This window comes from Rattus norvegicus, chromosome 15, assembly GCF_021556685.1.
Source record: "Rattus norvegicus strain SHRSP/BbbUtx chromosome 15, alternate assembly SHRSP_T2T, whole genome shotgun sequence".
Classification (NCBI taxonomy): Eukaryota; Metazoa; Chordata; class Mammalia; order Rodentia; family Muridae; genus Rattus; species Rattus norvegicus.
The window spans coordinates 34,318,887-34,346,190 of NC_141548.1; the positions used below are offsets into that span (position 1 = coordinate 34,318,887).

At 40.2% G+C, this 27,304-nt stretch overlaps 1 protein-coding gene across 1 annotated transcript in view; it reads left to right on the plus strand.

Annotated features, from left to right (window-relative positions):
- Rnf17 (ring finger protein 17) overlaps nt 1–27,304 on the plus strand; it is a 138,014-nt gene that overhangs the window by 96,467 nt on the left and 14,243 nt on the right. The window contains exons 21-29 of the mRNA NM_001191685.1: nt 3,609–3,836; nt 4,598–4,748; nt 5,101–5,219; nt 6,998–7,088; nt 8,857–8,972; nt 12,784–13,070; nt 20,589–20,752; nt 24,201–24,320; nt 25,570–25,650. Of these exons, the coding sequence (NP_001178614.1) occupies nt 3,609–3,836; nt 4,598–4,748; nt 5,101–5,219; nt 6,998–7,088; nt 8,857–8,972; nt 12,784–13,070; nt 20,589–20,752; nt 24,201–24,320; nt 25,570–25,650 (1,357 nt within the window). The remainder of the gene's footprint in view (nt 1–3,608; nt 3,837–4,597; nt 4,749–5,100; nt 5,220–6,997; nt 7,089–8,856; nt 8,973–12,783; nt 13,071–20,588; nt 20,753–24,200; nt 24,321–25,569; nt 25,651–27,304) is intronic.

A 27,304-nucleotide genomic window follows, 5' to 3' on the forward strand; every position in this document is an offset into this window, starting at 1 on the left:
GTAAGTAGTTGGTAGAGCATCACTTTAGTTCCTGGGTAATGTTTTAGTCACAAGAAGAGCAAGACATTTCCCTAGTCCTGCATCAGAGAAAAGATGGTAAGGGGGATAGTTGGAGGCATTCGTTTAATGAGGAGTAAAGCATCCTTCTTTTCATTCTTAGGAACCCTGAAACCCTGAAAATCAAGAGAAGGGTTTCTTGCCTAGAGGTAGTGTCACAAGCCTTTAATCCCAGCACTGGGGATGGGGTTGGGGTGGGAAGAGGCATGCAGATCTGAGTTTAAGGCCAGCCTGGTCTACAGAATGAGTTCCAGGACAGCCAGAGCTACATAGAGAAGCCTTACCTAAAAAAAAAAAAAAAAAAAAAAAAAACCGGAGGGAGGGAGGGAGGGAGGAAGGGAGGGATTCAAAACTTCCTGAGATCACCATTACTTCTAGGAAAAAGAGGCTTACATCTTACTTCCACGCAGAATCTGCTTAAGCAGCGTCTTGGGCCTATTTAGGAAAACCAGGACTAGAAAGCACTAAGGATAGTAAGAGTCTGCACTCCCAACCTTAGAAATTTTTATTTTCCTAAGTTTCTGAAGAGTTAGTTTAGCCAGGGTGAAGCATTATTGTCCTAAGTAAGGAGCAGTCAGTGACTGAGGTGATCTTAGAAGCAATGGAGCCTTTTGCAAAGAAGGTTGCCCTTACAGAGTCTCTTAGAGAACACCTCATGCCTGTATGAAGCCTTCAGAAAAGCCAGCGTTTACGCATCTGTTAGCATAAGCAGAGACAATAACCTGCAGTAGGGCTGCAGTGACTCCTACCAATAATGCCATCACCATGTTCCCCTTCACTGTCAAGTCACACAAACGGAAGGGGAAAGCTGAAAGTAAATACTTAATACTGTATTGAAACTATTCCCTCAAATGCGGGCTTTGGGGGCATGCATGTGTGCAGGCATGCATACATACACACAATCATGTACATGTGCATGTATGCAGGTGAAAATACATGTATCCATATGGAAACCAGAGGTCAGATGCAGGTGTCATTCCTTTGGAGCCATGCAAATTTTTTATGAGACATTATCTTTCTATCTGAGGCTCACATAGTATGGTAGGCTAGCTGGCCAGCAAAACACAGGGATCCTCCTGTCTCTGTTTCCAGAGAACATACATGTGCCACTAGGTCTATTTTTTGGTTTGGGAGGGGAGGGTTGTTGTTATTGATGTTTGGGTGCTGGGAATCAAACTGGGGTCTTCATGCTTGCATGACAAACACTTTACCAACTGAGCTATCTCTTTAGCCCCAAAGATAGGATTTCTTCAAGTTGCATAGATAATTAAGTTAATTTTGATAAACATGAAGTCATATACCATCAAGTTATGCTGTGACTTCTACATGTGCACAGCTACATGCACATACCACATACATACAAAGTAAATGTAAACCATAATCATAAGCCATTATCTATGGTGAATATGAAGTCTAGAGTAAAAGGAAATTATAAACTGTGGCCAAACAAACCTTTCTTCTAAGATCAGGAATAAAAAACTAAGTCAGTTTCAGAATTTCTGTTCAGCAAAATACTGGATTCATAACAGAGCACTTAAACAAGAACAAGACAAGCATCCAACATGGACTAGAAATATATAAAATTATTGTTGTTCATAGGTAATTTGATCTTACATGTAAAAGCATTTAAAAGGTCCACAAACTATTATAACTAATAAAGTTAAAAATCAGTGGGATGAGTTCAGCATGTTAGGGTCTCAAAATGAATTGCCTTCCAAAAAGGTTCTCAACAGTGGATGAGATAATTCAGAGTTGTGTGAATGTAGGGGCTTTAACACAGTCAATGAATTTATCCACTGATGGATTCATAACTTAATGGTGTTATTGGAAAGGATGTAAACTTTTGGAGGTTGGGACTAACTGGAGGATGGAGGTCACAGAGGCTGTAACTGTGGGGCCGTATTTTGGCTCAGGGTCTTCTCTGTCTCACTCTTTCCTAGCCACCTTGAGGTAAGCAGCCTCCACCACACACTCCTTCCATCATGCTGCTCTTCTGCCTCATCTCAGACCCAAAAAATGGGCCCCACCGGCCTTTGACTAGAACATCTAGAAACAAATCTTTCCTCCTTAGCTGTTTCTTCCAGCTATCCACCACGTGATAAAAAGGCTAACAACAAAAAGACAGCCCCACTTATGCAATAACGAGCATTTTACAAAGGATGAATGCAGTTCCGTCTATTGTAGCATCAAGAAGAGGAATGTGCTTTAAGAATTAGTCAAAACGAGACTGAAGACATGGCTCAGCAGCAAAGAGCACTGGCAGCTCTTCCACAGGAACCCAGCTCAATTCTCAGCACCCAGATGGTGCTCAGGACCATCTGTGACTCCAGTTCCAAGGGACCCATCACTCTGCCTTGGCCCTTGCAGGCACTACATGCACATGGTCCACAGACATTGGCAGGCAAAACACTCAGACATATAAAATAATTAACCAAGGAGGGAAAACTTATACAGTGCAAATCAGAAAACTTTTCTGAATGATGTTAAAGAAGACATCAATAAAAGGAAATTCATCCCATTTATGGATTAGAACACCTGATGCAATCAGTACAACCCCAAGTGAGCAAGAGATTAATGATCTATATCCAAATCCTAATCATACAGTTTTGCAGAAATAGAAAAATCCATACGAAAATTCATATGAATCTTCATAGTAAGTAGAAGAGTCCCAAAGAATCCAATGGATATGTACATCCTGATTTCAAATCTTACTACAAAGCTTCAGTAATCAAAACAGTATGACACTAGCAAGTATACGAAACAATAAATAAATACATAACTCTGGTACCCAGAAGAGATGTAATGGGTAAAATAAATAGGATTAGCAACATATAAATGAGAAAGCAGGAAACATAGAATTATTTCATTCATCTCTCAGTGAGGATGAAACCCTGTGGGTCATGTATGGGGTAGGGGTAAGATCATGAGCCTGAGTCAAGTAAAACTAGAAGCAGATAATACTTCAAAAAGAAAGAGTAGCTGTATTGAGTTCAGCTGAAAACTACCCAGTAGATTTAGCAAGAACAAAACAAAAACAACCAAACAAAGAAACCAAAGCAACAGCAAAATACCTGTCAGTGATCTTTGAACTAGATCTCAGCTTTTTTTCTTCATCCAGTTGTCTGAGGTTAGAATATAATCTGTTAAACATCAAATACTTAAGTCGTTTTACTTAATGCATTCTAGTGGTAGTTACATCCTTGTTAACAAACCGGTAACTTTTTACTGATTGATACTCTGTAGCCAACGGTTGATAAACCCTGAATTGTCTCTGTGAGTTCAGAGTATCAATGGGAAGAGTTGAAGTTATGAATAAGGTTGGTAAGCTTATCTATTTTTAAAGTAGAAAATTTGGGTTTAGCTTTTCTTTTGTGTGCTTGCTTTGGTGTTGGCTAAGTAGCCTTTTAGAAGAAAAAATCAACTTTAGTAATTGCTATTGATAACAAAGTTAGGAATCAGAAAATCATAGGTGAAACGTGTTCCTCTCTAAAAGTAAGCAAGTATTAATACTGTACTGACTGTTCTTTTTGCCAACTTCTGTTATTTTTCAGATATACCCTGAAAGATAATTCTAAAAAGCATCTTGAAGTATGGGACCCTTCTCCTGAAGAAATCATTTCAAGTGAAATAAACAGCTTAAGTCCTCTCTCTGTTAACTCTCTGGCTAACGAGAGTTTCCAGTCGTTGTACAACAAGGAGCTGCCTGTGAGCATATGTAATGTGCTATCCCCGGAGAAGATTTACGTCCAGTGGTTGTTAACAGAGAACCTACTGACGAGGTATAGAGTGTGTGAGAGCAACTGCCATGTGCCTTATTCTTCATAGTCTGTGCTTCAAATCGCTAGACTCCATAGTGTTCTGTTTTAAAAGCCAGGAGATTATTTCAACTAAATTGTCTCTAAACTCTTTTTCTAAAGCATAACATCTCTGTTTTAGTTATTTTCATAATACTAAAGTGTATTAGTGTTGAGGATTGCAGTAACAAATGGGCTATTCTTTGCTGACATAGGACTTAAATTATAGTAAAGAAAGCTGATGAATAAAACAATGTAGAGTGATGATAAAAGTAAAGTATTTGAGGAGAATGGTTTTAAGATGGTCAGAGAAAACCTCACAGAGACGATGGCTTTTCAGATGTTTCCTTATCTGAGCACTCAGGAGGTAGAGACAGGAGGATCTCTATGACTTCAATCAGCATGTTCTACATAGTGAGACCCTGTCTGAAAGAATGAGTAAACAGACAGACAGACAGACACCTTTAAGCTGTACAAAATGGAATATAGCTGTATGAAAGCTCATATCCTAAAGTGCTGTCAAATGTGTCCCAAGTGAGACGGGAGAGCATCGGGGTATATCTACGGGGCCTTTCTCTCAGCACAAGGAAGAACTACTTCAAAGGTTTGGAAATGCTTTATGCACTCAAGGAACATTGCATTCGAATTCGACAGAGTGAAGTGAGCAAAGGGTTTGGGTTGAAAATATCTGGTGAGAGAATTCCATAAGAAGTTATTTTAAATTAAAATGCTTTGCGTCTGCACAGTTTAGAGGAGAAGATGGTAGCTGCTTACGAGCACTCCGAATGGAAGCCTGTGAAGTGGGAGTGTGATATGCACTGCGCTGTTAAGATCCCGGCTAAAAGTCAGTGGCGAAGAGGCCAGATCATCAGGATGGTTACAGACACACTGGTAGAGGTGAATGCAGACCTAAAATGCAATTGTGAAAGTGCATTTTTCATTTCAATCAGTCCTATGATTACTTAGTTCAATTCTTTTTAAAAAAAAAAAAGGTTTGTTTATTTTATGTATATGCATACACTGTCACTGTCTTCAGACACACCAGAAGAGAGAACAGATCCCATTGCAGATGGTTGGGAGCCACCATGTGGTTGCTGGGAATTGAACTCAGGACCTCTGGAAGAGCAGTCAGTGCTCTTAACCGCTGAGCCGTCTCTCCAGTCCACTTAGTTCAATTCTTATTATGAATTTCAATTTGAAAAAAAAATTGTTGAAATTTCCCCTAAACTTAAATTTCCTGCTCTCATAGGTCTTGCTGTATGATGTCGGTATTGAACTAGTAGTGAATATTCACTGCTTAAGAGAACTTCAAGAAAATCTAAAGACAATGGGAAGATTATCTCTGGAATGTTCACTTGTTGATATAAGGTAATTTTTGGCTAAGTAAATTAATTTTCTCATTGTATATTATTTTAAATACTTTAGTATGGTTTCTTGTCAGTTTTAATTAATACTTTCTGAAACTTTCACAAAATTTTACTAAGGGTTTTTTTGGTGGGTGGGGGTGGGGTATTGTTGAGATGAGGCCCTTCCATATAGTCCTAGAACTTGCTATGTAGACCAGACTGGCCTCAAACTCACAGAGATCCACCTGGTGCATGCCACCATGCCTGGATTCATTAAGGATTTTAAGAAGAGGAAATAAATATTTGATTCTATAAATTTAATAGCATTAAATAAATACAGGGAAGCTAAATAGATTTTTAAACTGTTGAGAATAAAAAGTTTTGAAGAAAACTAAAGGCAGATAGAAATATGTTTCATAAATTTCCAATTATATAGAAAGCTAGAAGTGCACATTAATAATAGTAGTAGCACATAGTGTGGAAGACCAACAGAAAATAGAATCTGAAAACTGAAAAATCAACTGGGTACTTGTAATTCTAGCACTCATACGCTTAAAAATCAGCCTGAGCTGCATAGCGAGATGGGTTCAAAAAGAGGAGGAAGAGGGGAAACCAAGGAGGAGGAGAAGGAAGTGGAGGAGGGGAAGGAAAAGGAGGAAGAAGAAGGAAGAAGAGAAAGAACAAGGAGGAGGAAGAAAAGGATTGGGGTTAATTCAAAATAAGATTATTAGCAAAAAATCAGAGTTTGAAAAGTTGACAGTTCACAAACCTCCCCCCCCCATCCCACCCCCGCCAAATGAGAAGAGATCAGAAATGTGGACTAAACTGGAGAAGCACAAAAGCACACTGACTGCTGAGATTGCCCAGTGGGTAGAGGCACTTGGCCGCAGTGCATAGTGAGTTTAGTCTCCTGGACCCACGTGCTGGGAAGAGAAACCTCCACGTTTGTATTATTTATATGTGTATATACATATACATATATACATATATATACATATATATACATATACACAGAGTATAATTTTAAAGGAGAATGCAGACAATTTTAATTTTGAAAAGAAAAATCCAAAAGATTCCAAAATAAAAAGGTCTCTAACACCCAAGAAGAATCAGTGTAAGTTTAGCAGACACCCCAAAGACAAAGCAGATAGCAGTACAACAAAGCAGATACTACAATGCAATCCTCGGACATACACGAAAGACTGTCAGAACTGTGGATTGAGAGTGTGTGGCTTATCCAGGAAAATCAATCAGAATGCCGAACTCCCAGAGATAACTCAGTAAAATTGGCTTTCAAAAGAAAGAAAAGGGGTTGGGGATTTAGCTCAGGGTAGAGCGCTTGCCTAGGAAGCGCAAGACCCTGGGTTCGGTCCCCAGCTCCGAAAAAAAGAACCAAAAAAAAAAAAAAAAAAGAAAGAAAGAAAGAAAAGCCTAAGTCATCACTAGTGCGTTATAACAAGAAAAAGTTAAGTGACATTATAAATATTTAAGGAAGATGGAAGCTATAGAAGTTATATCCAGCCAAGCTTCAGTGTAGCTATAGGACAGATAATACAGAGATAAAAGGTATATTATATGTGTATGCATAATATATATTATATATAATATAGATATGTGTGTGTATGTACCTGTCGGGGGGCCAAGTATGAAAATAGGAAAATGTGAAAATAACCCAAGTCCATGTTAACATTTGTTTTTCACGGTAGAGGGTCCCAGCTGTGCATGTGATTACATTATTTCTCAATATCTCAACACTCTGTGGTACCTGTTATAATAAAATAGTTACTGCTTTTGCTTCAGGCCAACTGGGGGAAGTGACAAGTGGACAGCAACAGCTTGTGACTGTCTTTCATTATACCTCACTGGAGCTATAGCAACCATAATCTTACAGGTGGGTAGCAGGTGTGCTGTCTGTTTTGTCACCTTGACACAGCTAGAGTCATCTGGATGGTAGTAGGAACCTCAACTGAGAAAAGGACCCAGCCCATTGTGGGTGGTGCCATCCCTGGCCTAGTGGTCCTGGGTTCTTAATAAGAAAGCAGGTTGAGCAAGCCGGTAAGCAGCACTCCTCCACGGCCTCTGCATCAGCTCCTGCCTCCAGGTTCCTGCCCTGTGAGTTCCTGTCCTGACTTCCTTCTATGATGAGCAGTGATGTGAAAGCGTAGGCCCTTTCCTCCCCAAGTTGCTTTGGTTGTGGTGTTACATCACAGCAGTAACCCTAAGTAAGATACAGGGTAAAACAGTTACAACAGATTCATACTTATTATCTTGTTGTAGTTTTCACCTATACTAAGATTATTTTCTTGTTAAGAAAATAACAGCAAAATATTGGGACTGTATTTCCAAACTATGTTGGTATTATACCTGTATATGTGGCATGGAGGCGTGCAGTAATAATCCCAGAACTCAGGAGGTAGAAGGAAGATGAGGAGTTAAAGGCCTAGCAAGGCATGCTGTGCATGACTTTAATCCTAGCACTTAGAAGGTAGAAAAATCTTTCTGAGCTGGAGGACAGCCTGGCATACACAGCAAGTTACAGAGCAGCCAGGCAGGGTTACATAGTAAGACTGTCTTAATTAAAAATAAATAAACATATAAATAAGTAGATGATATACGTGTGTGTGCGTGAGTGCGTGTGTGTTAAGGGACATGGCTCATATGTAGAGGTCAGAGTACAACTTAAAGTAGTTGGTTCTCCTTTTACCTTTGTGAGTTCTGGGAATTGAACTCAGGTCATCAGGTTTGTCAGTAAACAGCTTTACCTGTTAGTGAGCTTGCCCACCCAGAAAAACTAAAATAAGTAAATGGGTAAACAGGTGTTCGCCACTACTCATGTGGCTGAAGCAAAGTATTTCTAAAATCACATGCCTGAGTTGAAATTTTTGTTTAAAATATACCATATAAACTAAAGGAACTGGTAAAATGTTATGTGTTTGTGAATGTGGATTTGGGAAGCATGTATTCTACTTTTCTGTGTTTTTACTTTATTAAATTTCTTATGTAACTCACTTTCCATGTTATACTTTTAATGTATACTTTTGTCACTTTGAGAACTTCTCATATGAAGGAGAGAGTTTTGTAGTAGCTTCTCTTGTGTGCTGTAAGGAAGTAAAGCACACACTGGAAACTGTACAGAGTGAAGGGAACGGAGAAGCATGCTAACTGCTGATGCTTCCTTTTACCTCAGTTGGGAAGGGGAATTTTTTTTTTTTATTTTCAGTCTACTTGGTTGTGGTTTTTTGTGTCCCATGAGAATTTTATAGTTTGTCTTGTTCTTGATCCATTTCACCCTGATAGTAAGATCTTCCTAATTCATTCACAAAACAAACCTGGAAAGGGAAAGGATTTAAAAAGATGACAGTGGGGGTTGGGGATTTAGCTCAGTGGTAGAGCGCTTGCCTAGGAAGCGCAAGGCCCTGGGTTCGGTCCCCAGCTCCGAAAAAAAAAAGAAAAAAAAAAAGAAAAAAAAAAAGAAAAAAAAAAAGACGACAGTGTCTGTGTGTCTGTCAGTACTGACTCTCTTCCATGCTGTTCCCCTTCTATATTTAATATCAAAGTCTTGTTGTCTGGGATGGTTTTCTTACATAGAAAATGTAGAAGAAATTGTTTTGAAAAATACTGCTCATAAGATTTCACTTTTATCTCATAAATCACTTCAGGAAAACAGCACAACGTGGCCATTGCCTGTGAAAATTTTCTGCAGAGATGAAAAAGGAGAACGTGTTGATGTTTCTAAATATTTGATTAAAAAAGGTTTGGCTTTGAGAGATAGAAGGTACAGACTTTCAATTAACTTATCGACATTAATTTCTGATGATGCTTCATAATTGCTTCTGTGGGTGTTTTCAAACCTGAGCTGCATTTTATTTGCTCTTAAGGATGATTGATAGTCTAACTCCTAAAGCACCAGCTCAGAAATAGACGGCTTGCCTTCAGTCATGGCCGTCCGCTCTTACCTACTGAAGCTGGCTTATCACATACTGGTTTCCAAGAATGTGTGTGCACTTCTCAGTGAGAACTATGTTATTGGGATCTTGGATAGCTAGATTTATGACTGTATTAACCCAGAGAGGATGATTTACAAGATGGAAGAAAGACAGAGATGGGAGGAGTTCCCAAATAGGATACATTCCCTTTTTGTCCTTGTATAGAGTTCTCCACATGTAACATGGCATCAGATTCATGATGATGGAGACCCAGAATTTTGAAAGATAATGTTGTGGAGCCAAGAGAAGAGTAGTTACCAATTGTCACCGGTTCCAGCTGGTCTGGGTAGATTTACCTTTGCTGTTTGAGCTATTGTTGTTAAGGAGCTTTCGTTATGGTGAAAGAGAAGAGATGGCCATTGTGAACATCATAGCAGGAGAAGTTGAAGAAGGGGAGGAAGAGAAAAAAGAGGGGAAGAGATCCCTGATGGTCCTTGCTTTTAACAACTTTCCCATAGAACAGGGAGCCTTGGGCATAGCTCAAAGCCAGTTTCAGGGATGAGCATCATTGTTTGACAAAAGGGACACATTTGTTTTGTGAACAAACATTTTCAGCTTTTTGTTGATATGAAAAAAAGAAACAGGAATGATTTTATAGGGAAAAGGTAGAGGAGAAGACTCAAGTGCCTGTCTCTGGGTCAGAGGCCAGCGTCTGGATTTATACATCATGCAGGCATCATCTGTGTAAGACTGTGTTGAAGAACCATGTGAATGACTTGAGCCAGTTTGTAACTAGAGAGTAGCCTACAAACAGAAGACAAAACATATATTTAAGGAATTACCACAAGTATAGGTCCAGAGGTCAATGAAGAGTTTGAAAATTGATTTAAAATAGAATTTGCTGATAAGGAGGAATGAGGTAAATGAAAAAATTAATAATAGACCTCTGAAATGCTTATTTTATATTTAAGATAGGTTATATGGAAAGGCATTAGTGGGTAATGAGTTTGTTATAGATGGCCTCAAATTGATTTCATTTTTTTTGGTGGTATTGATGTGGTTTGTTTTGAGACAGAGTCTTGCTATGTAGCCCTAGCTGGCCTGGAACTCACTATATAAGCCAGGTTAGCCTTGAAGTCGCAAATGTCAAACTGCCTCTGCCTCTTAAATGCTAAGATTAAAAGCTTGTCCCACCAAAGTTAATTTCTTTAATTTAATTTTGAGGTTTCTATTACAAGAATATTAAGTCACAAATAGAGAAAGCCTGACTACTTAAACCACAGAAAATAGCATCTATAGCATTCTAACTCTTCAAATTCCATGGTTGAAGTTTTGATACCGTGCGCAGCTGCTTGAAGTTCCAGCAGAGATGTAGCTTCCTGTCGGTGCCTCAGCTTACACAGCTTTTTGTTAGCCACATGGCCCGCCTTTGTGTGTGGTGGTATGTTTCATGTCCCAAGTTCCGAGGTCTGATGAAGATGAGACTGAGGTGTCAGGAAGATAGAGCTTCAGGAGAAAAATATTATCATCAAAGCCTCTAAGAAAAGAGCAAATCAGTATTTATAGAACGAATCTTTTGTATGATGCTCAGATACAAAACCCAAACAGTGGTAAATAAACCTTAGTCATTTTCCTGTGCAGTACTCCTAGTTCAAGAAACAAGCTGCCGGGGCTAGCGCTTACCTAGGAAGCGCAAGGCCCTGGGTTCGGTCCCCAGCTCCGAAAAAAAAGAACCAAAAAAAAAAAAAAAAAAAAAAAAAAAAAAAAAAAAAGAAACAAGCTGCCAAGGCTGCTTTTACCACAAGTTCTAGCAGATTAATATCCAAAGGCTTATTACAAAGGCCTGAATATCACAAGAGGGACTTTTTTTTTTTTTTCCGGAGCTGGGGACTGAACCCAGGGCCTTGTGCTTGCTAGGCAAGCGCTCTACCACTGAGCTAAATCCCCAACCACAAGAGGGACTTTTATACACAATTGGCCCTGTCTTTTATACACTGTCTTCTGTGTGCGGCTCCATGCATTCTGATTGGATGTTTAAACTATTAGTTAGTGATGGGCGAATGAGAAGGTTGAGGGAAGGAAGGCAGAGGATAGTTCAGTTGATCTGCATACTCACGGGGATACTGGCCAACCCATGTGACCGACCATTTCCTGTTTCTCTTTCTCATAGGGCCTCCTCCTCCGCCAACACTCCCAAGTAGTCATCTTGATTCAACAGTCATTTAAGCCAGAGTTTGTCAATGTTACCATGGAAAAAACAAAAAACAATAATTAAATATATATTAAATTTTTCCTATTGGTTTCTTGTGTGAGTCAGGGAAGCTAATGATTTTTAGCTCCTTTATGTTTTTAGCAATATTTTAGAGGTATTATTAAATTTTATTTTATCGTTTTATGTGTATAAGTGTTTTGCCTAGCACCCACAGAGGTCAGATGAGGGTATCCAATCTTCTTGAATTGGAGTTACAGATGGTTGTGAGTCACCATGGTGTTCTGGGAATTGAACCCAGGTCCTCTTCAATAGCAGCCAGTGCTCTTAACTGCTGAGCCATCTCTTTAGCCCAAGAATGATTTAAAAACAAACAAATGAAAAAAGGAGTTTAAATCTTGGACTGTTTTGTGCAAAAGCAGAAACTTCTGGGGTCTTCTGCTATGGTGGGGCTACACTTTCACCAATAGCTCTCCAGCAGACCAGTACCAGGTATCCCAGCAAAGCAAAGGTTTCACTGGTAGTTCTGGTATCTTGTTCATCAGAACCACAGAAATCCAATATAACAAATGGCCCCAAAAGAGCCATTAAACTTCCTGTGAAACGTCACAAGCCTGGCCTCAGTCTTATGTATTGCTCTCAGCATCCTGACCTTCCCAGCTCTTGCAGAAAGGCTCTCCAAGTATCGAACACTTCTTGTAAAAAGTCACAAAGTCCTTTCACATTCCTCCCCAAAACAACATGATCAGGTCTGTCACAGAATAGTCCACAATCCTGGTACCACCTTGTCTTAGGGCTTCTGTTGCTGGGATGAAAGACTGACCAAAAAGGAAGCTGGGGAGGAAAGGGTTTATTCACCTTGTTTCACATCATAGTCCATCATGATGGAGGTCAGGACAGGAACTCAAGCAGGGCAGGTACCTGAGGGTGCTGCTTATTGATTTGCTTCCCGTGGCTTGCTCAGCCTGCTATTATAGAACCCAGGACCTTCTGACCAAACATAGCACCACCCACAATGGTCTGGACCCTTCCACATCAATAACTAAGACAATGCCCTACAGCTGAATATTTTGGAGGCATTTTCTTAGTTGAGGTCCCTTCTCTCAGATGACTGTAGCTTGTGTCAAGGTGATATAAAACTATCCAGCACATCGTCAGAGATAATGAAGCAGGTTTTATAGTTTTTAGAGAGGTAGATAGCAGAGCTGCCAGGGAGGCATGGTCTGCACTCCAGAGAATGATCTGTATGCTGCCATCTTGGTCCACCAAGCCATTTCCCTGCTTTCCTTTCCTCCTGTGACTGTCTAGCATGGTAGACTCAAGTACATCCTGGACTAGAGCAAATGTCTTAGTTAAATGTTAACACATATTTGAATGATTTTTTTCATATTGTTTTCTACACAGTTTTATCTTTGCTCCCATTTAGATATTTTCTTTTTTGGGTGTTACAGAGTGAGTAAATCAAGTAACAGCCATTCGCCTGAGAAGTCTCTGGAAATACCCCTGGAGCAAGGAGATTCAGTAGTTACTAAGTGCTTTCAAATTAACTTTGATACTAACAAGAAAATTGCTGATAAAGTCAATGAACACAAAGTACCCGAATCTAAGGAAAAATATTCAGAAAGCAGAACCAACGGATTCTATAAACCACCAGCTGTTCCTAACACGAGTTCATTTGAGGCAATAGTGAGCTGCATTGGTGATGATGGAACTATATTTGTAGTGCCTAAATTATCAGGTAAGGTCCATTCTGCTATTCAGCTTTCTCCAGTGACTGGGCCTAGCAGCTCATTTTCTATGATAGACACACCTGGAAATCTTGGCAGGATTTAACCTCTCTGAACGTCATTTTCAGGGACTCGTTAGGGGGACTAGATGATTTCACCCAGAACATGCGGAATGCTTTTACTAATCTTAGATAAGCTATTTAAGGGTGTTTTTTAGTTATTTTAAATGATAAATTATTTCACCATACTGTTACCAGAGCTCCCCAGCCAGAGGTGTGTCCATGGGTCCAGTGTTTGTCTACATTACGAGAAATCAGAGCCTGAAAGATGACTAAGTGGTTCAGAGTACCTACTCTTTCAGAAGCCCCAAGTTCAGATCCCAGCACCCAACATGGGTTGCTCAAAATCTGTAACTACAGCTCCAGAATATCCAACATTGTTTTCTGACCTTCTTGGGTATCTGCACTCAATGAACATAGCCCTACATAGATATGTTGGCATACATATAATTAAAAATAAAAATAAATCTTAAAAAAGAAGCAAAAGAACAAGCTAGAAAGATGGCTGAGTAGTTAGGACATGAAATGTTCTATGATAGCCAGCAGGGTGGGGAGCATTGTGCTAAGGCAGACCGTTCCAGCACTAGATGCACTTTGCCCTCATCAGTTGACTGTCAGGTGCAAAGAAGGGAAGTGGCAGCTTTCCTGACAGACAGAAACAGTAATTATAAGGCTTCTTCAGACTACTCTGTTCACTTGATAAGTAATCCTGTTTACCTAGCCAGGGCCCTCAGGTTAGGACATTGGACATGGCCATTTTGAGACCTGCTTTGTAACCACAAGAGGCTGAACTTAAAGATGAACTTCAAAGCTTTCACTCTACAGCCTGTCATGGTGGATGCAGGAGTGAGTGAGTGTGTGTGTGTGTGTGTGTGTGTGTGTGTGTGAGAGAGAGAGAGAGAGAGAGAGAGAGAGAGAGAGAGAGAGAGAGAGAGTTTGTACGCACACGCGCACAAATGTACAGAAATGTGTCAGACCCCTGAAGCTGAACTCACAGATGTTTGCAGGGCCTGGGGGCTGAGATATGAACTCTGATCCTCACGACTGCTCAGCAAACATTTTTAACCACTGAGCCATCTCTCTAGCCACTTAAATTCTCCTTTTTAGAATCTCTTTTAGAACATCCTTATCATAATTCATGTAGCCAATACAAAATTTTTCAACTTCTATCATAAAATTTAACAAATGTTGCCTTATATTAAGAAAAAACTTAATATTTTCAATAAACTGTACTGTTTTAAATGTAGGATTGTAGGACATGGGGATCAAACTCAGGTTGTCAGGTTTACATAGCAAGCACTTTACCCATTAGTCTTCTTTCTTGCAAGCATCTTTTAAATATCTTATTTGTACTTATGTGTATGTGTCTGCCATATATGTGCTGGTACTGAGGAAGAAAGAGTACATTGGAGCTCCTGAAGTTTGAGCCACCAGTGTGAATGATAGATCCTTTGGAAGAGCAGTGAGCACTCTTAACCAGTAAGCCCCCATTTCAATAGATTTTTAAGAAATTAAGAATACCTAAATTTGGGGTTGGGGATTTAGCTCAGTGGTAGAGCGCTTGCCTAGCAAGCGCAAGGCCCTGGGTTCGGTCCCCAGCTCCGAAAAAAAAAGAAAAAAGAAAAAAAAAAGAATACCTAAATTTTTACAGTGTGACAGTAAAGATTGGTCAGGCCTTTGAACAGATAATCAAATGCAAAATGTATTTATATCAGAATAAAAGAAACTAAGACCACCTGCTTTTATTCTAAACCTCTTATTTATCATTTGTAATTATCCATATGTGTTGGGGGAGAGCCATAGGGCGTTAGATCTTTGGAGTTACAGGTGTTTGTCAGTCGCCTCAAACAAGCTCAGGTCCTGTACACGATAGGACCTGATCTTAACCACTGAGTCACTTCTCCAGACCCATAAGCCTGTTTGTTTAATTAGTTCATTAATCTTATGTGAATTGGGGTGGGTGTGGCTGTGAAAGCCAGAGGATAGGTCTGACATAGGTAGTTGTAACCTGGGCTCTAGACCTCTGGAAGGGCAGTGAGCACTCTTAGACTCTAAGCCATCGTTTCAAAACTTTCTGTAAATCAGTTTTGCTTGGTTTGGTCTACCCCTCAGTCTTGAATTCCAAAATTAATGTTTCAAAGAATTGGATCCTAGAGTTAACACTTTAATATCTACATTTCAGTTAAGTCTGACATAAAAACCTTGAATCACCAAGTTTATTTTAAAGGGAAAGAAAAAGACCAAAACAGGCAACTGTTCCAAAAATCTAAAAGTCATCCTTAAAATATTCATACATTTTAAATTAGGCATACCAAGGATAATTTTAGTATGTAGTGATTCTTTTAAATTAAAAAAAGTTGAAAATACATTCACAAATTATGTTTAGGAACCTTAGAGGGAGACAAGATTTTTACTCCCATTCTCTTTTGATACGTAATTCCTGTGAGATTGCTTCATCTCATGTGACCAGACACCTCAAAACTCCAGTTAAGATCCAAGTTACCTAAAATTACCTGGGGAGCCAAAGGGTGTATTTTTCCCTATAGAGTCTAAGGGACAACACACACACACACACACACACACACACACACACACACACACACACACACTCACCGCCCCTGCCAATGTAGGTAAATCTAATTTCTGCAACTATTAAATGTTCAGCCTTCTTTAGGTCAGTTTTGAAAGATCCACATTAAAACACAAAATGACACAAACACTTTACATTAATTCAGAAGCACTCTTAAGGGTGTGTGTGTGTCTGTGTGTGTGTGTGTGTGTGTCTGTGTGTGTGTGTGTGTGTGTGTGTGTGTGTGTGTGTGTGTGTGTTGTTCAATTGTTCAATACAGGAATACAGGATTTTACTATGTAACTTCAGCTAGCCTGGAACTTGTTTTGTAGCCAAGGGTGGCCCCAAATTCATAGAGATCTATTTTTTGTCTTCTAAGTGCTGAGTGAGATTAAAGGCACGTGTCACCTAAAACCCTAAAGGAATCAGTCAGCTAAACTCTTAGAGCCAACAGAATGCCATAGGCTTATTAGTATCCCCCTTGCTAACATAAATTACAAATATGTTTGTTGTTTGCTTTGTTTTTCAAAACAGGATTTCTCAATGGAGCCCTGGCTGTCCTAAAACTCACTCTGTAGACCAGTCTGGCCTTGAACTCACACAGGTCCACCTTTCTCTGCCCTTGAGTGCTGGAATTAAAGGCGTGCATTACCATACCCAGCTAGAGCTCTCAAATTATTATTCAATTCAGATTTAAGCAAGACAGGTGTCCCAAGACTCTTCATTTTGATTCCACATCACAGCAAAGGCTACACCCATGACTGTTCAAATCTCTGACAGTGAAGATACTTTATATCCTCTTGTACGCACACTGGCCAAGAAAAAGCCAAGTGACCAGACAGGGAGATAAAAATTAAGCCAGAGTCTCAAGGTGCAGCGTTAGGCAGCACTGAAAGCAGAGTGAGTGCTCTGCCAAACAAAACCTGATGGTTGTTACATAACCAGCCACTCAGCACGCAGCTTAAGGCATGGAATGGTGTTCAGCAGCATAGAATACTGCAAAGGTCTCTGTCACTGTAACTGGAGCTTTAGGCCACGCTCAGATACTGTAGCAGAAGAAACTTGAATAATAGAGTTGATATTATAAAGGATTTACTAAGCTTGCATAGAAGGCATTAAGTCATACAACGTAGAAATTAGCTAAGGGCATTAATGCCTCCTCCAAAATACCCCACAGTTGAGTTGTGTGCTAACCAGGCCTGTTACAGACAGGAGAATTTAGAATGGCAGGATGTAAATGTGTATTCACCAAGGCTGACCAGCAATTAGTCTTAATTCTCATACCAAAGGCAACAGCCCTGACTTACAACCAGCTCTTAGACCCATTTCTCTATCTGAGAAGATGTCTCTAAATAGTCAAGGGAGGATGACAACCATCTTTAAAACTTGGCCTGCCATAAACTCCCTGATTTCCTTCTTAAGAAAAGCATAATTTTCCAGGTGCAAGATAACAGCTATTTGAAAGGGGATGGCACTGGTATGTTTAAAAATAATTTTGCAATAGTATCTTTGCAAGGTAAATCCTTCTACCTGCCTAACAGGCAAGATTGGCAGTTGCCTGTTTCTGTTTAAATTGTTCAAAGTATAAGCTAGGACCCAAACCTGAAGGAGACTTACAGATGACACCATCTGTGAAATGATAAGTCCAAAGTGTTAAAAGCTTATAAAATTTTTACCCGTGGCCAGCTCACCTTTGCATATTAGCCAGAGCCAGATGTTACAGTAGCTCATTTTCCAGAGTGTAAAGTGAATTCTCACCCATAAAAACATGGGTGCATATTTCTGGTACAGCACCAGTTCTAAAGAGTCAATGTAGGACTGGAGATTGAACTTGCTGTTAAAAGTGTTTGCTTAACTTGCAAAATCCTTGAGTTTGAATCCCCAGCACCTTGAAAAATCCTTTTTTTCTCTGAAATCAGGGACATGTTCTACTGTATGATTTTATTGAAGACATGTACAGTTCCCCTTTTTTATTGCTTATTTATTTTGCCTGTTTTTATATTTCATTAGGGCGAGCAGGGACCTCTTTCTTTTTCCTTTTTTCTTTTTAATGTTTTGAGACAGCATTTCACTACGTGGTCCAGGCTGGCCTTTTGAATCTCCTGGGACTGCTTCTTACTGGTAGGACTGATTACAGGAATGTACTACTCAACCTGGCCTTAAAGTTTTATATGTCACATGAGTCTTAAATAACCCCATAACTGAATTTTAGAAAGCTGTGAAGAAGACATTTGGCTTCACTTTTGTAAAGGTTCAATAATTTTGGCCTAGCCCACTTGCTTGCTGAGCTTCACTTTCCACTGCTAGGTAAGGCTGCCTTTACCAAAAATCCTAGTTCTACTCTCAACAGCCTGGTTACCTGCACAAAATGTGCAGAGACCACACCAGCGGAAACAGACATGGATGGAGGAAATTCTCACAAGGTCCTACCCCAAGATGGATAGCCATGCATACACATAGTTGTATAAATGAGGTCATGCATTGGTGGCACAGATTGGGGACACAGGAGGAGTTGGATCCAAGAGGGAGGTGGAAAGAATAAAAACATAAAACCTTTATATTTAAAAAAAATATATAGTTCATAGATAAATGGATTTCTCTAACCTTTGCTTATTCTCTCTGTATATTCCTCTTAATCTTAATATAGTCTTTTCCCTCTTTAATATATATTGTGTAGTATGCTGTTCTATGTCCCATCTGTCAGTACAAAACACAGCATTAGCTCCAATGGGTATGAAAAAAATAAGTTATTCTGAGCAGTCTGGGAGTGACCATGACTCAGGAACATGGATCAAGTCTCCTTGAATGACACATGTTCCAGTGTGGAAGTGATTGCATTTTTTTTAAATAATCACAGAGCAAAAAGAACAGTCATAAATCAGTGCATTTGGAGGTTCTCTATGAAAAATAAAAGCTTGAATTTGTTAAAATAAGAAATCACAGCAAACACCTGAAAGTTGAGGGACCTTTGAGAAGATTTGGAACCTTCTTAAGGCTACCCGGGTTTGTATGCACATGCAGTGTGTGCTTTCTGAAGTGATCTCTAATTCACTCATGTGACTCTACCCCTCACAGTCTTAGGCTCAGCAGCTCCTTAGGGGGACACCAGATGATTTTAGTAGCTATGAATATACTGGCATTTCCCCCCAATATGTTAAGCACCTAAATGCAGTTTTTTTAGTTTGAGAAGCAAAACCTGTGAATACTTCAGACCTAGAATAAAAACAACTAATCTAGAACCTTTATTTGACATGTTTAATCATTACTAGAACTGTTTGGCTGTCATGAGTTGGTATCCCATCCAGTTTTCTTGGGTACAGATAATGTGGGTAGATGCTGGCATACACAATTTACAGAGAACAAACTCAGGTTTATACACCTACTTAAGACAGGGAAACTAAAGAAGCAAGACTGATAATCGCCCCACAGCTTGCCTTCATTGGAATCAGTTATGGGAGCATATAGATTCTGTGGAAATAATGGAGCAATTTGTAGTAGAAGAAAAATAGAGATGGGGCTCAGGGGATAGTTCAGTCAGGAAAGTACTTGCCAGACAGCATATGAACCTCAGTTCCACCTCCAGAATCCACTTAAAAAACCAAGTGTGAGGTCGAAAAGAAGGCTCAGTGGGTAAAGAGCTTGCTGAACTCTGATCTCTAGACTCAAATAAAACCTGGGTAGAAGCACATGTCTGTAACCCCCAAAGCTGGGGAACACAGATAGGAAGATTCTAGGGATTCACTAGCTAGCCCTGTTTAGTTAGCTAAAACAATGAATTCCAGGTTCAGTAAGAGATCAGTATCTCTGAAAATGAGGTAAAGAAACAATTAAGAGAATCTGGACATCAGTGTCATACTCCCCAAGCACTCATATGGGAAAGCATTCTGCATTCAACATGCATGTGTGCTCTTGTACTTTCTTTCTCTCTCTCTCTCTCTCTCTCTCTCTCTCTCTCTCTCTCTCTCTCTCTCTCTCTCTCTCTCAGAAAATACATTTATTTTTGAAAGTTGGCATGGTGACATGAGACAGTGACAAATGGATCTTTGGGGTTTGCTGGTCAGTCAATCCAATCTATAGCTAGTTCAGTAGAGTGAGAACCAGTCTCAGTAAGAAAAAGGTAGACCTGGCTGGAGATATGGCTCCTTGATTAAGAGCCCTGTTTGTTTTGTCCTGAGTTCAATTCTCAGCAACCACATGGTGGCTCACAGCCATCTGTAATGGGATCTGATTCTCTCTTCTGGTGTGTCTGAAGACAGCTACAGTGTACCCATATACATAAAATAAATAATTTTAAAAAGGTAGACCACTGAATGGCATTTATGGTTGTCTCCTGGCCTCCACATGCACCTTCACCCATGTATTCACACCAAGAAAAGTTAGAATTTTAACATATCTTCAGTATTATCTCTACCTAAACATAGACTTAATATATGACTTGTGCTATACTTCTCTGTGTTGTCAAACTGACACTGCAAACCCTTAGTTCTTTCTGGTTAAGCTATTTGGTATGTGTTTAATTGAAAAGAGTGCTTAGGGTAATAGTATATTCAGAATAACAAAGATAAATTATTCAAATGCTATTAGTAAAAAAAATTGTTTTGCTTTTTGGGACAAGGTTTCTCTGTGTCACCTACATTGTCCTAGTACTTGCTCTGTGAACCTCAACCTCACAGAGATCCACCTGCCTCTGCCTCCCACATGCTGAGATAAAGGTGTACACCACACCTGACAGTAAAACTTAAAACCAGGCAGCAAGTGCTGCCTACATCAGATGTTTACAGCCTCTGCTGGGAGCTGATCGTAATTCTTTGTACTGCCTACATTCTGAAGCTAATAGATTGTTGGTAAAGCATAATAATAACATTTTCCTAAATGTTTTATATTTTCAATAAATTCTACAGAGTTTGAGCTCATAAAAATGATGGATGAAATTCAAAGTAATTTAAAGTGCCTTGGCCTTTTGGAGCCATATTTCTGGAAAAAGGGAGAACCCTGTGCAGTGAGAGGATCTGATACTTTGTGGTACCGCGGCAAAGTCATGGAGGTTGTGGGAGGCACCATCCGGGTGAGTCTAATCACTAGAGGAATGCATGGTAGGAAATTAGATTAAAACACCTCTTGGTGAACTTAGGAAGATAAATATGTTACACTGTTATTTGTAACAATTTTTTTATTTTCTTCTGTTGCACTTGGTGTTTTTGTTCTGTTTGGGATTTTGATTTGAGACGTGGTTTCAGTATGTATGCCATCCACACCATTTGGTATTCTCCCATCTGAGCCTCCAAGTGCCAGGATTATAGACCTGCACCACTACACCTAGCCTTTGGTTTCAAATAGATTGGAAAGTAAATAATGAAGAAATGGCTTCAGGTGGGATGTGGCCACTCATGCCTAATGGACATATCATATCACTTAGTTGTAACTGGTAGGTAGCCCTGTGTGCACACATGCTAAATGAAACAACTTAATGTTTTAGCTTCTTCACAGATTTGCTTAAGACCTATCTTTCCAAGTTATGAGTTAGCTTACCTTACAAAGCAGTGAGATAGTATCTGCATTTCTTTCAGACTCTTTAAAGATAGCTTCATGTGGGCTGGAGAGATGACTCATCTGCTCTTCCAGAGGTCCTGAGTTCAATTCCCAGCAACCACCTAGTGGCTCATAACCATCTGTAATGAGATCTGATGTCCTTTTCTGGTGTGTCTGAAGACAGCAACAGTGAACTCACATACATAAAATAAATAAACCTTTTAAAAAATAGCTTCATGTATGAAAAATTAAAATATAAAACATAGGTATAAACATACCATCTTACTAAGTGATGAAATATTAAAAACATATTTCATTTTTGGACAGAAATTTACCTTGTTTGATGATAGTACATGATAATTATTACATAGCTCATGTTTCAGCTTCTTTTATATTTATGGATTCTGTAGAATTACTGTGCTTTTCCAGTGAGACATCACTCCAAGAACTTAGTGATTAATAAGGGAAGAACTCTTTAATAGTGGTGCACAATTGGTTCTAGCTAATGCTCAAAGAGGAGCCAGCTGTGAACAGATTTCTACTGGCTTACATTCATTTTCAGCTTATGCATTCCACATCTGCTGTTCTTACATCTCATTCAGGTCCCAGCTCCAATAATAATTGTACTCTTGGAACAATTTAAACAGAGACAGGAGACTGAAAGTCTGGTCACTCGGGCAGTTACAAGATTTACACAACAAGGATAGTGTCAGAATTACTTCTAAGTATATACACCAGTGTTGTTCTTTTCCGTACTTGTTATCCAGGGTCATCTTGCCCACCTGGCAGAATTACGCTTTTCCTGATAAAGGCACAGGGGACTTAGTGGTAGAGATTTTGACCCTGTGCTAACCCTTTGAGCTGGCCTGCAAAGGCGTGTTCTTTGATATTGGGGTAGGCCTAATGGCCACTTGCAAATCACAGCTGTCTCTTTCATAGGGAATGGAGCCTAATTGGAGGTCAGTGTTGGTAAACAAACATTAGCTGAACGGAACCCTAAACTTCAATTGTGGTACAGAATTTTCTTTCCTAGAGTTTCTAACAAGCCTGGCTAGTGAACAGTTTATCATCCAGTCATTTTGGAGGCAGCACTTCCTTAGCTAAAATCCAACTTTGTATAACTTAATATTTTCTCCAGTTTACTTTATAACGTCAATTTTGCTACAAGTTTTTTTTTAAGATTTATTTATTTTTTATATGTGAGTACACTGTAGCTGTCTTCAGACACACCAGATCTCATTATAGATGGTTTTGAGCCACCATGTGGTTGCTGGGAATTGAACTCACGACCTCTGGAAGAGCAGTCGGGTGCTCTTAACCGCTGAGCCATTTCTCCAGCCCTTGCTACAAGTTTCTTCTGCATCCTGAACACATTACCACACTGAAAAACATTTGGACAGACATTATTTTTCTTCAGCTACACAGAGAGATTGTGTCTCAAAAAACAAGCAAGCGAGAAATCTTATTACTACTTCTTATTTTTAAGATAGTTTAACAATTGAATTATCAAAAGTAAAGCATTTCAAAAGAAAGCTAGCTGAGGAATTTAATACTCAATTGTTTTGGTTTGGGTTTTAAACTTACATTTTAAATTATACACGTGTTTGTGTGTGGACATGTGCAAGTGAGTGCACGTGTTTGCAGAGCCAGATCCCCAGGAGCTGGGATTACAGGTGGCAGCTGTGAGCTGCTTGGTGTGGGTGCTGGGAATCTTAACTCAGAGCTGCTGCAAGAGCATGTGCTTACCTGCTGAGCTGTCTCTCCAGCCCTGTTTAGTGTAGTACTTGTGTGGTCTCATGTGCACTGCTGTCTGCATGTGGAAGTCAGAGGAAAGCTCTGTGGAGTCAGGTCTCTCCTTCCGTCTTTACATGGTTTCAGGGATTGAACTCAGATGTCAGGTTTACTCAGCAAGCACTTTAACCTGCCAAGTCATCTTACCAACCTTTAATACCCAAGTTTTAAAAATAATAATTAAAATGTTTGACTTACAGGCTACCTGTATGAACACTTCTTTTAACAATGAAATTTCATTCTCTGAAATCAGAGAATATATATTTTCCTTTTTGTTGAAAATAATCAAATCTTAATAGTTATCTTTCCAGAATATGTGTGTGGGATCTTCCTTTCCCTCTTTTACAAGGCATGGTCTCAATATGCAGGTCTGGCTGGTCTGGAACTAAATGTGTAGACCAGGCTGGCCTCTAACTCATAGTGATCCACCTACCTCAGTTCCTGAGTGCTAGGATGCCCTGCCGTTGGGTGCAACCTTTCAACTTGTTTTGTCTTTTTCAGACTGTGTAGCATAACAGGCCTTGAGGTCCAAACCTTCCTGCCTCTGCCTCCTGAGAGCTGAGATTATAGGCACAGGCCCTTGCCTTTCTGCTCCTTTGTGCTCACTTGTTTGTTGTTTGAGACAGGATCTTGCTAGTGAGCCATGGCTGGTATGTAACTCAGGTTGTTCTTGAACTTGTGGCAGTCCTGCTGCTGCTGCACTTAGAGCCACCTGAAGACTCGGTTCAGCTTTAAAATGTTTATCATTAGTGGGTGTGTGGGGCAGGATGCTTCCTGCCACACATGTCGGAGTCAGGACGGTTTGGGGAGTCAATTCTTTCCTTTCACATTTATATGCACACCAGGGATCAAACTCAGGTCTTCAGTCTTGGAGGGAGGAAGAAAGAGCGGGTGTTGTACGGGTGTTTTGCCTGCATGTGGTCTGTGCACCATGTGTATGCAGCAGAGCCAGAAGATAGTGTCAGATCCCCTGAAGCCAGAGTCACAGACAGGTTGTGAGCCGTCACGTGGGTGCTAGGCTTGGAAGAGCAGCCAGTGCTCTTCAGTGGTCATCCATAGCCCACCTGCCCCCGCCGCCACCACCGCCGCCGCCACCACCACCAAGTAAAAAACTTTTTAAAACTAGGAAATCCCCTTTATCATCCAGCCCTTAGTAATGCATTTTAACCAAGACTTTGCTCGGTCTGTTGTAGGTACAGTACTTAGACCACGGGTTCACGGAGAAGATCCCACAGTGCCATCTCTATCCCATTCTGCTGTATCCCGACACACCCCAGTTTTGTATTCCCTGTCAGCTCTATCAGACTTTACCGGTGAGCACATAGTAGTTTGTGAGTAATTTTAAATATTGTCTTATATTTTAGAAATTAGAGCATTAATTAAGTCCCCTTCAAATGTGATACAAATTTTTCTCTTAAGTTTTTGGTGGTGGGGGGCGGTTATTCTGTATCTTTCTAAAGGCAGGGTCTCACTGTATAGCCTTGGGTGTCATGGAACTCACTCTGTAGACCAGGCTGACCTCAAATTCATGGAGATTCTCCTGCTTATACCTCCCAAGCACTGGGATTAAAGAGATGCGTCACCATACCTGGCTAAGGGTTTGCTTTTGTTTTTGTTTTTAATGGGTCTGAGCTGAGTGTTTCGCCTGCATATGTGTAACTATACCATGTGCATGTAGTGCTCACAGAGGCCAGAGATGGAGTCTAGAGTCCCTGAACTGGAGTTATAGATGCTCCTTAGCTACCGTGTAGATGGAGTTAGAGACAAGTGTTAGACACCATGTGTATGCTGGGAACCAACCCAGATCCTCTAGAATAACAGTAAGTGTTCTTAACCACTGAGGTTTTTCTCCACCCCCCAATACAAAATTTAAAAATACTTACAAGTAAAAGACAGTTCCAGACTTTTAATGAGGAAGACTACAAAATTATATTATAGTGTATAAAACCTGTGAGTAACCAGCTTATTCATATCATTCATATATATATATATATATGTGTGTGTGTGTGTGTGTGTGTGTGTGTATATATATATACATGTGTGTGTATATATATATATCCAGGACCTCATGTGTGCTAGGCAAGCACTCTACCAGCTAAGCTGCATCCCCCACCTTAGTTTATGCTTTGAAAGCATAAGATGTTGAGTACAATATGGAGAAACTCAGACAAATAGGAGTTTTAAAAAGGATGTCTTGTCTTTTTCTAATATATGCATGTTGGTGTGTGGGTGTTTACATAAGTATGAATACCCACACAGTTCAGAAGGGGAGTCCATGTCCTGGAGCTACAGTTACAGGTAGCTGTAGGCTGTCCAACATGTATGCTGGGAACCAAATTCCAGTACTCTGAAAGAGGAGGAAGAGCTCACAGGTACGAACCATCTCTGCAGCCCCCAAATAGGACACTTTACAGATGGTTTTTGCTGACCGCCCGTGATGCTCATGTGTTTAGTTCTGCTACCAAGAGCTCCCTGCTTATGGCTACCTCTTTGTGTCTTACTTTATTCTTCCTTGGTCACACGTTATGGAAGTGTGTGTGTGTGTGTGTTCACTACACACAGGTTGGGAATGTCTGGCAGCCAGATGCCATAGAGCTGCTTCAGGAGCTGCTTTCCAAGAGAGAGGTGGACATTCACATTATGGTAAGTGGACTTTAAAACATAGTTGGGTGAGACTGTTTGCCACGAAGTAATTTGAAGACTATTTTTATGACAGGCCATGTTATATATGATGTTCACATGTAAATATAAGTTATTTGTTAACATCTAAGACATTGCTATTTTGGTTCCTATGCTTGTTTTGAGCAAGCCTAATTTTGAACAAGTTGCTGAGACGTTTCATAAGCTTTAAAGTGGATGATTGAAAGATTTGTCACTAATAGTTACTTCCTTACGTAAATGCAGGCAGTATGACATTGTTGATGTGGTATCAGCTGTCATACAGCACTGTGCATGGTGCAGACAGCCCTAGCAGAGCATGTCACAGTCCCTAGCCTCAGAGTCCTTCCCTAGTTAGTGAAGCAAACCATCCATACTGCAAACAGCATGAGTGAGCCGGGAGACTGATGGGAAGGCAAACACAGCAGGACGGACGGCAGGGGAAAGAATTGACGTGACAGTCCTGAGAAGGAAGCAGAGGCATCCTGGGACAGCTCAGGAAATAGTCTGGAAGAAGGATAGAGGTTGCTAGAAAGGGGAGGAATGCTGAGTAGAATACAAGAGTGGCCCTATGACATAAAAAGCTGAGCGGTGAAGTAATAAGGCTAGCCCACAACTGGTGGAGGCCTGGCGGCAGGAGAGAAGAAAATAATTAGGAAAATATTTCTGTATTCAAGAGCCACAGTATCCACCTAAGCTGGAAGGTTGGCAGTAAGAGTCCTTACCTAGTTACTCCAAGAATCCTCAAGTCTCCTAATGTAAGGTGGAAATTAATTTTTACAGAGTCAAGGTAGCTTTCTTTACAACGTAGCCTTCAATAAAGCCACCACTTGTTTTACAGACTGTGAATGCTCAGTGCTCCTTAGCCCACTTGACTCCATGCCTTGCCTAAATATGCTCCTCCAGGCTCAGGAATGCTACTGAGGCATGAGCAAAACAGTCAAAAACCATGCCTGTGGAGCCTCCACATCCATGGTGGAAAGCACAAAAAAGATTAGGTATAGTGGCCTCAGAGACGTCTAGAGTATACAGGCAGATAAGGCCTTGGCAGCATAGAACTCTGGTATGGAGAGATGCAGCTGTCACAGTGACCAGGTGACATTACAGTCAAAAATGTAAGGTGTGGCAAGACAGGGCATGCTGTTGTGGGAGAAGGTACCAAGGGCGGACGTGTAAGTGGCAGTGTTTGGAAGGGGTGGCAGAGATGTGGTTGTGAGGCCCTAGCCAACACTGCCACACAGGATCTGACACAAAATATATTCTAGTATTTACTCCTGGCTCCTTCATGACTGTCGGTAGGAAACAGACGCAGATGGAGCTACCCAAAACCATTTCGCCTTCCTCCATGAGGATCTGCATTTGGAGAAAAGTGGAAATAGAAATGAGGAGGGGATTACCAAAGATGAAGTCAGCATAACCAGCTGCGGACATGCCCGTGCACGGTCACTGTGTGTGGACCGTGTCGTCCGTACTAAAGCATCATCATGATCTCCCTTTTGAGAACATTGATTTCTTCTGGCTCCTGCCATTTTGGAGATTTTTAGTTAAAATTCATTTCATCCCCTCTTAACCTGCTCTTAGTATAAATTAGTATCATCTAAGGATGACCCATCTGTAGTTTCTAGTAAGTAACTAGGAA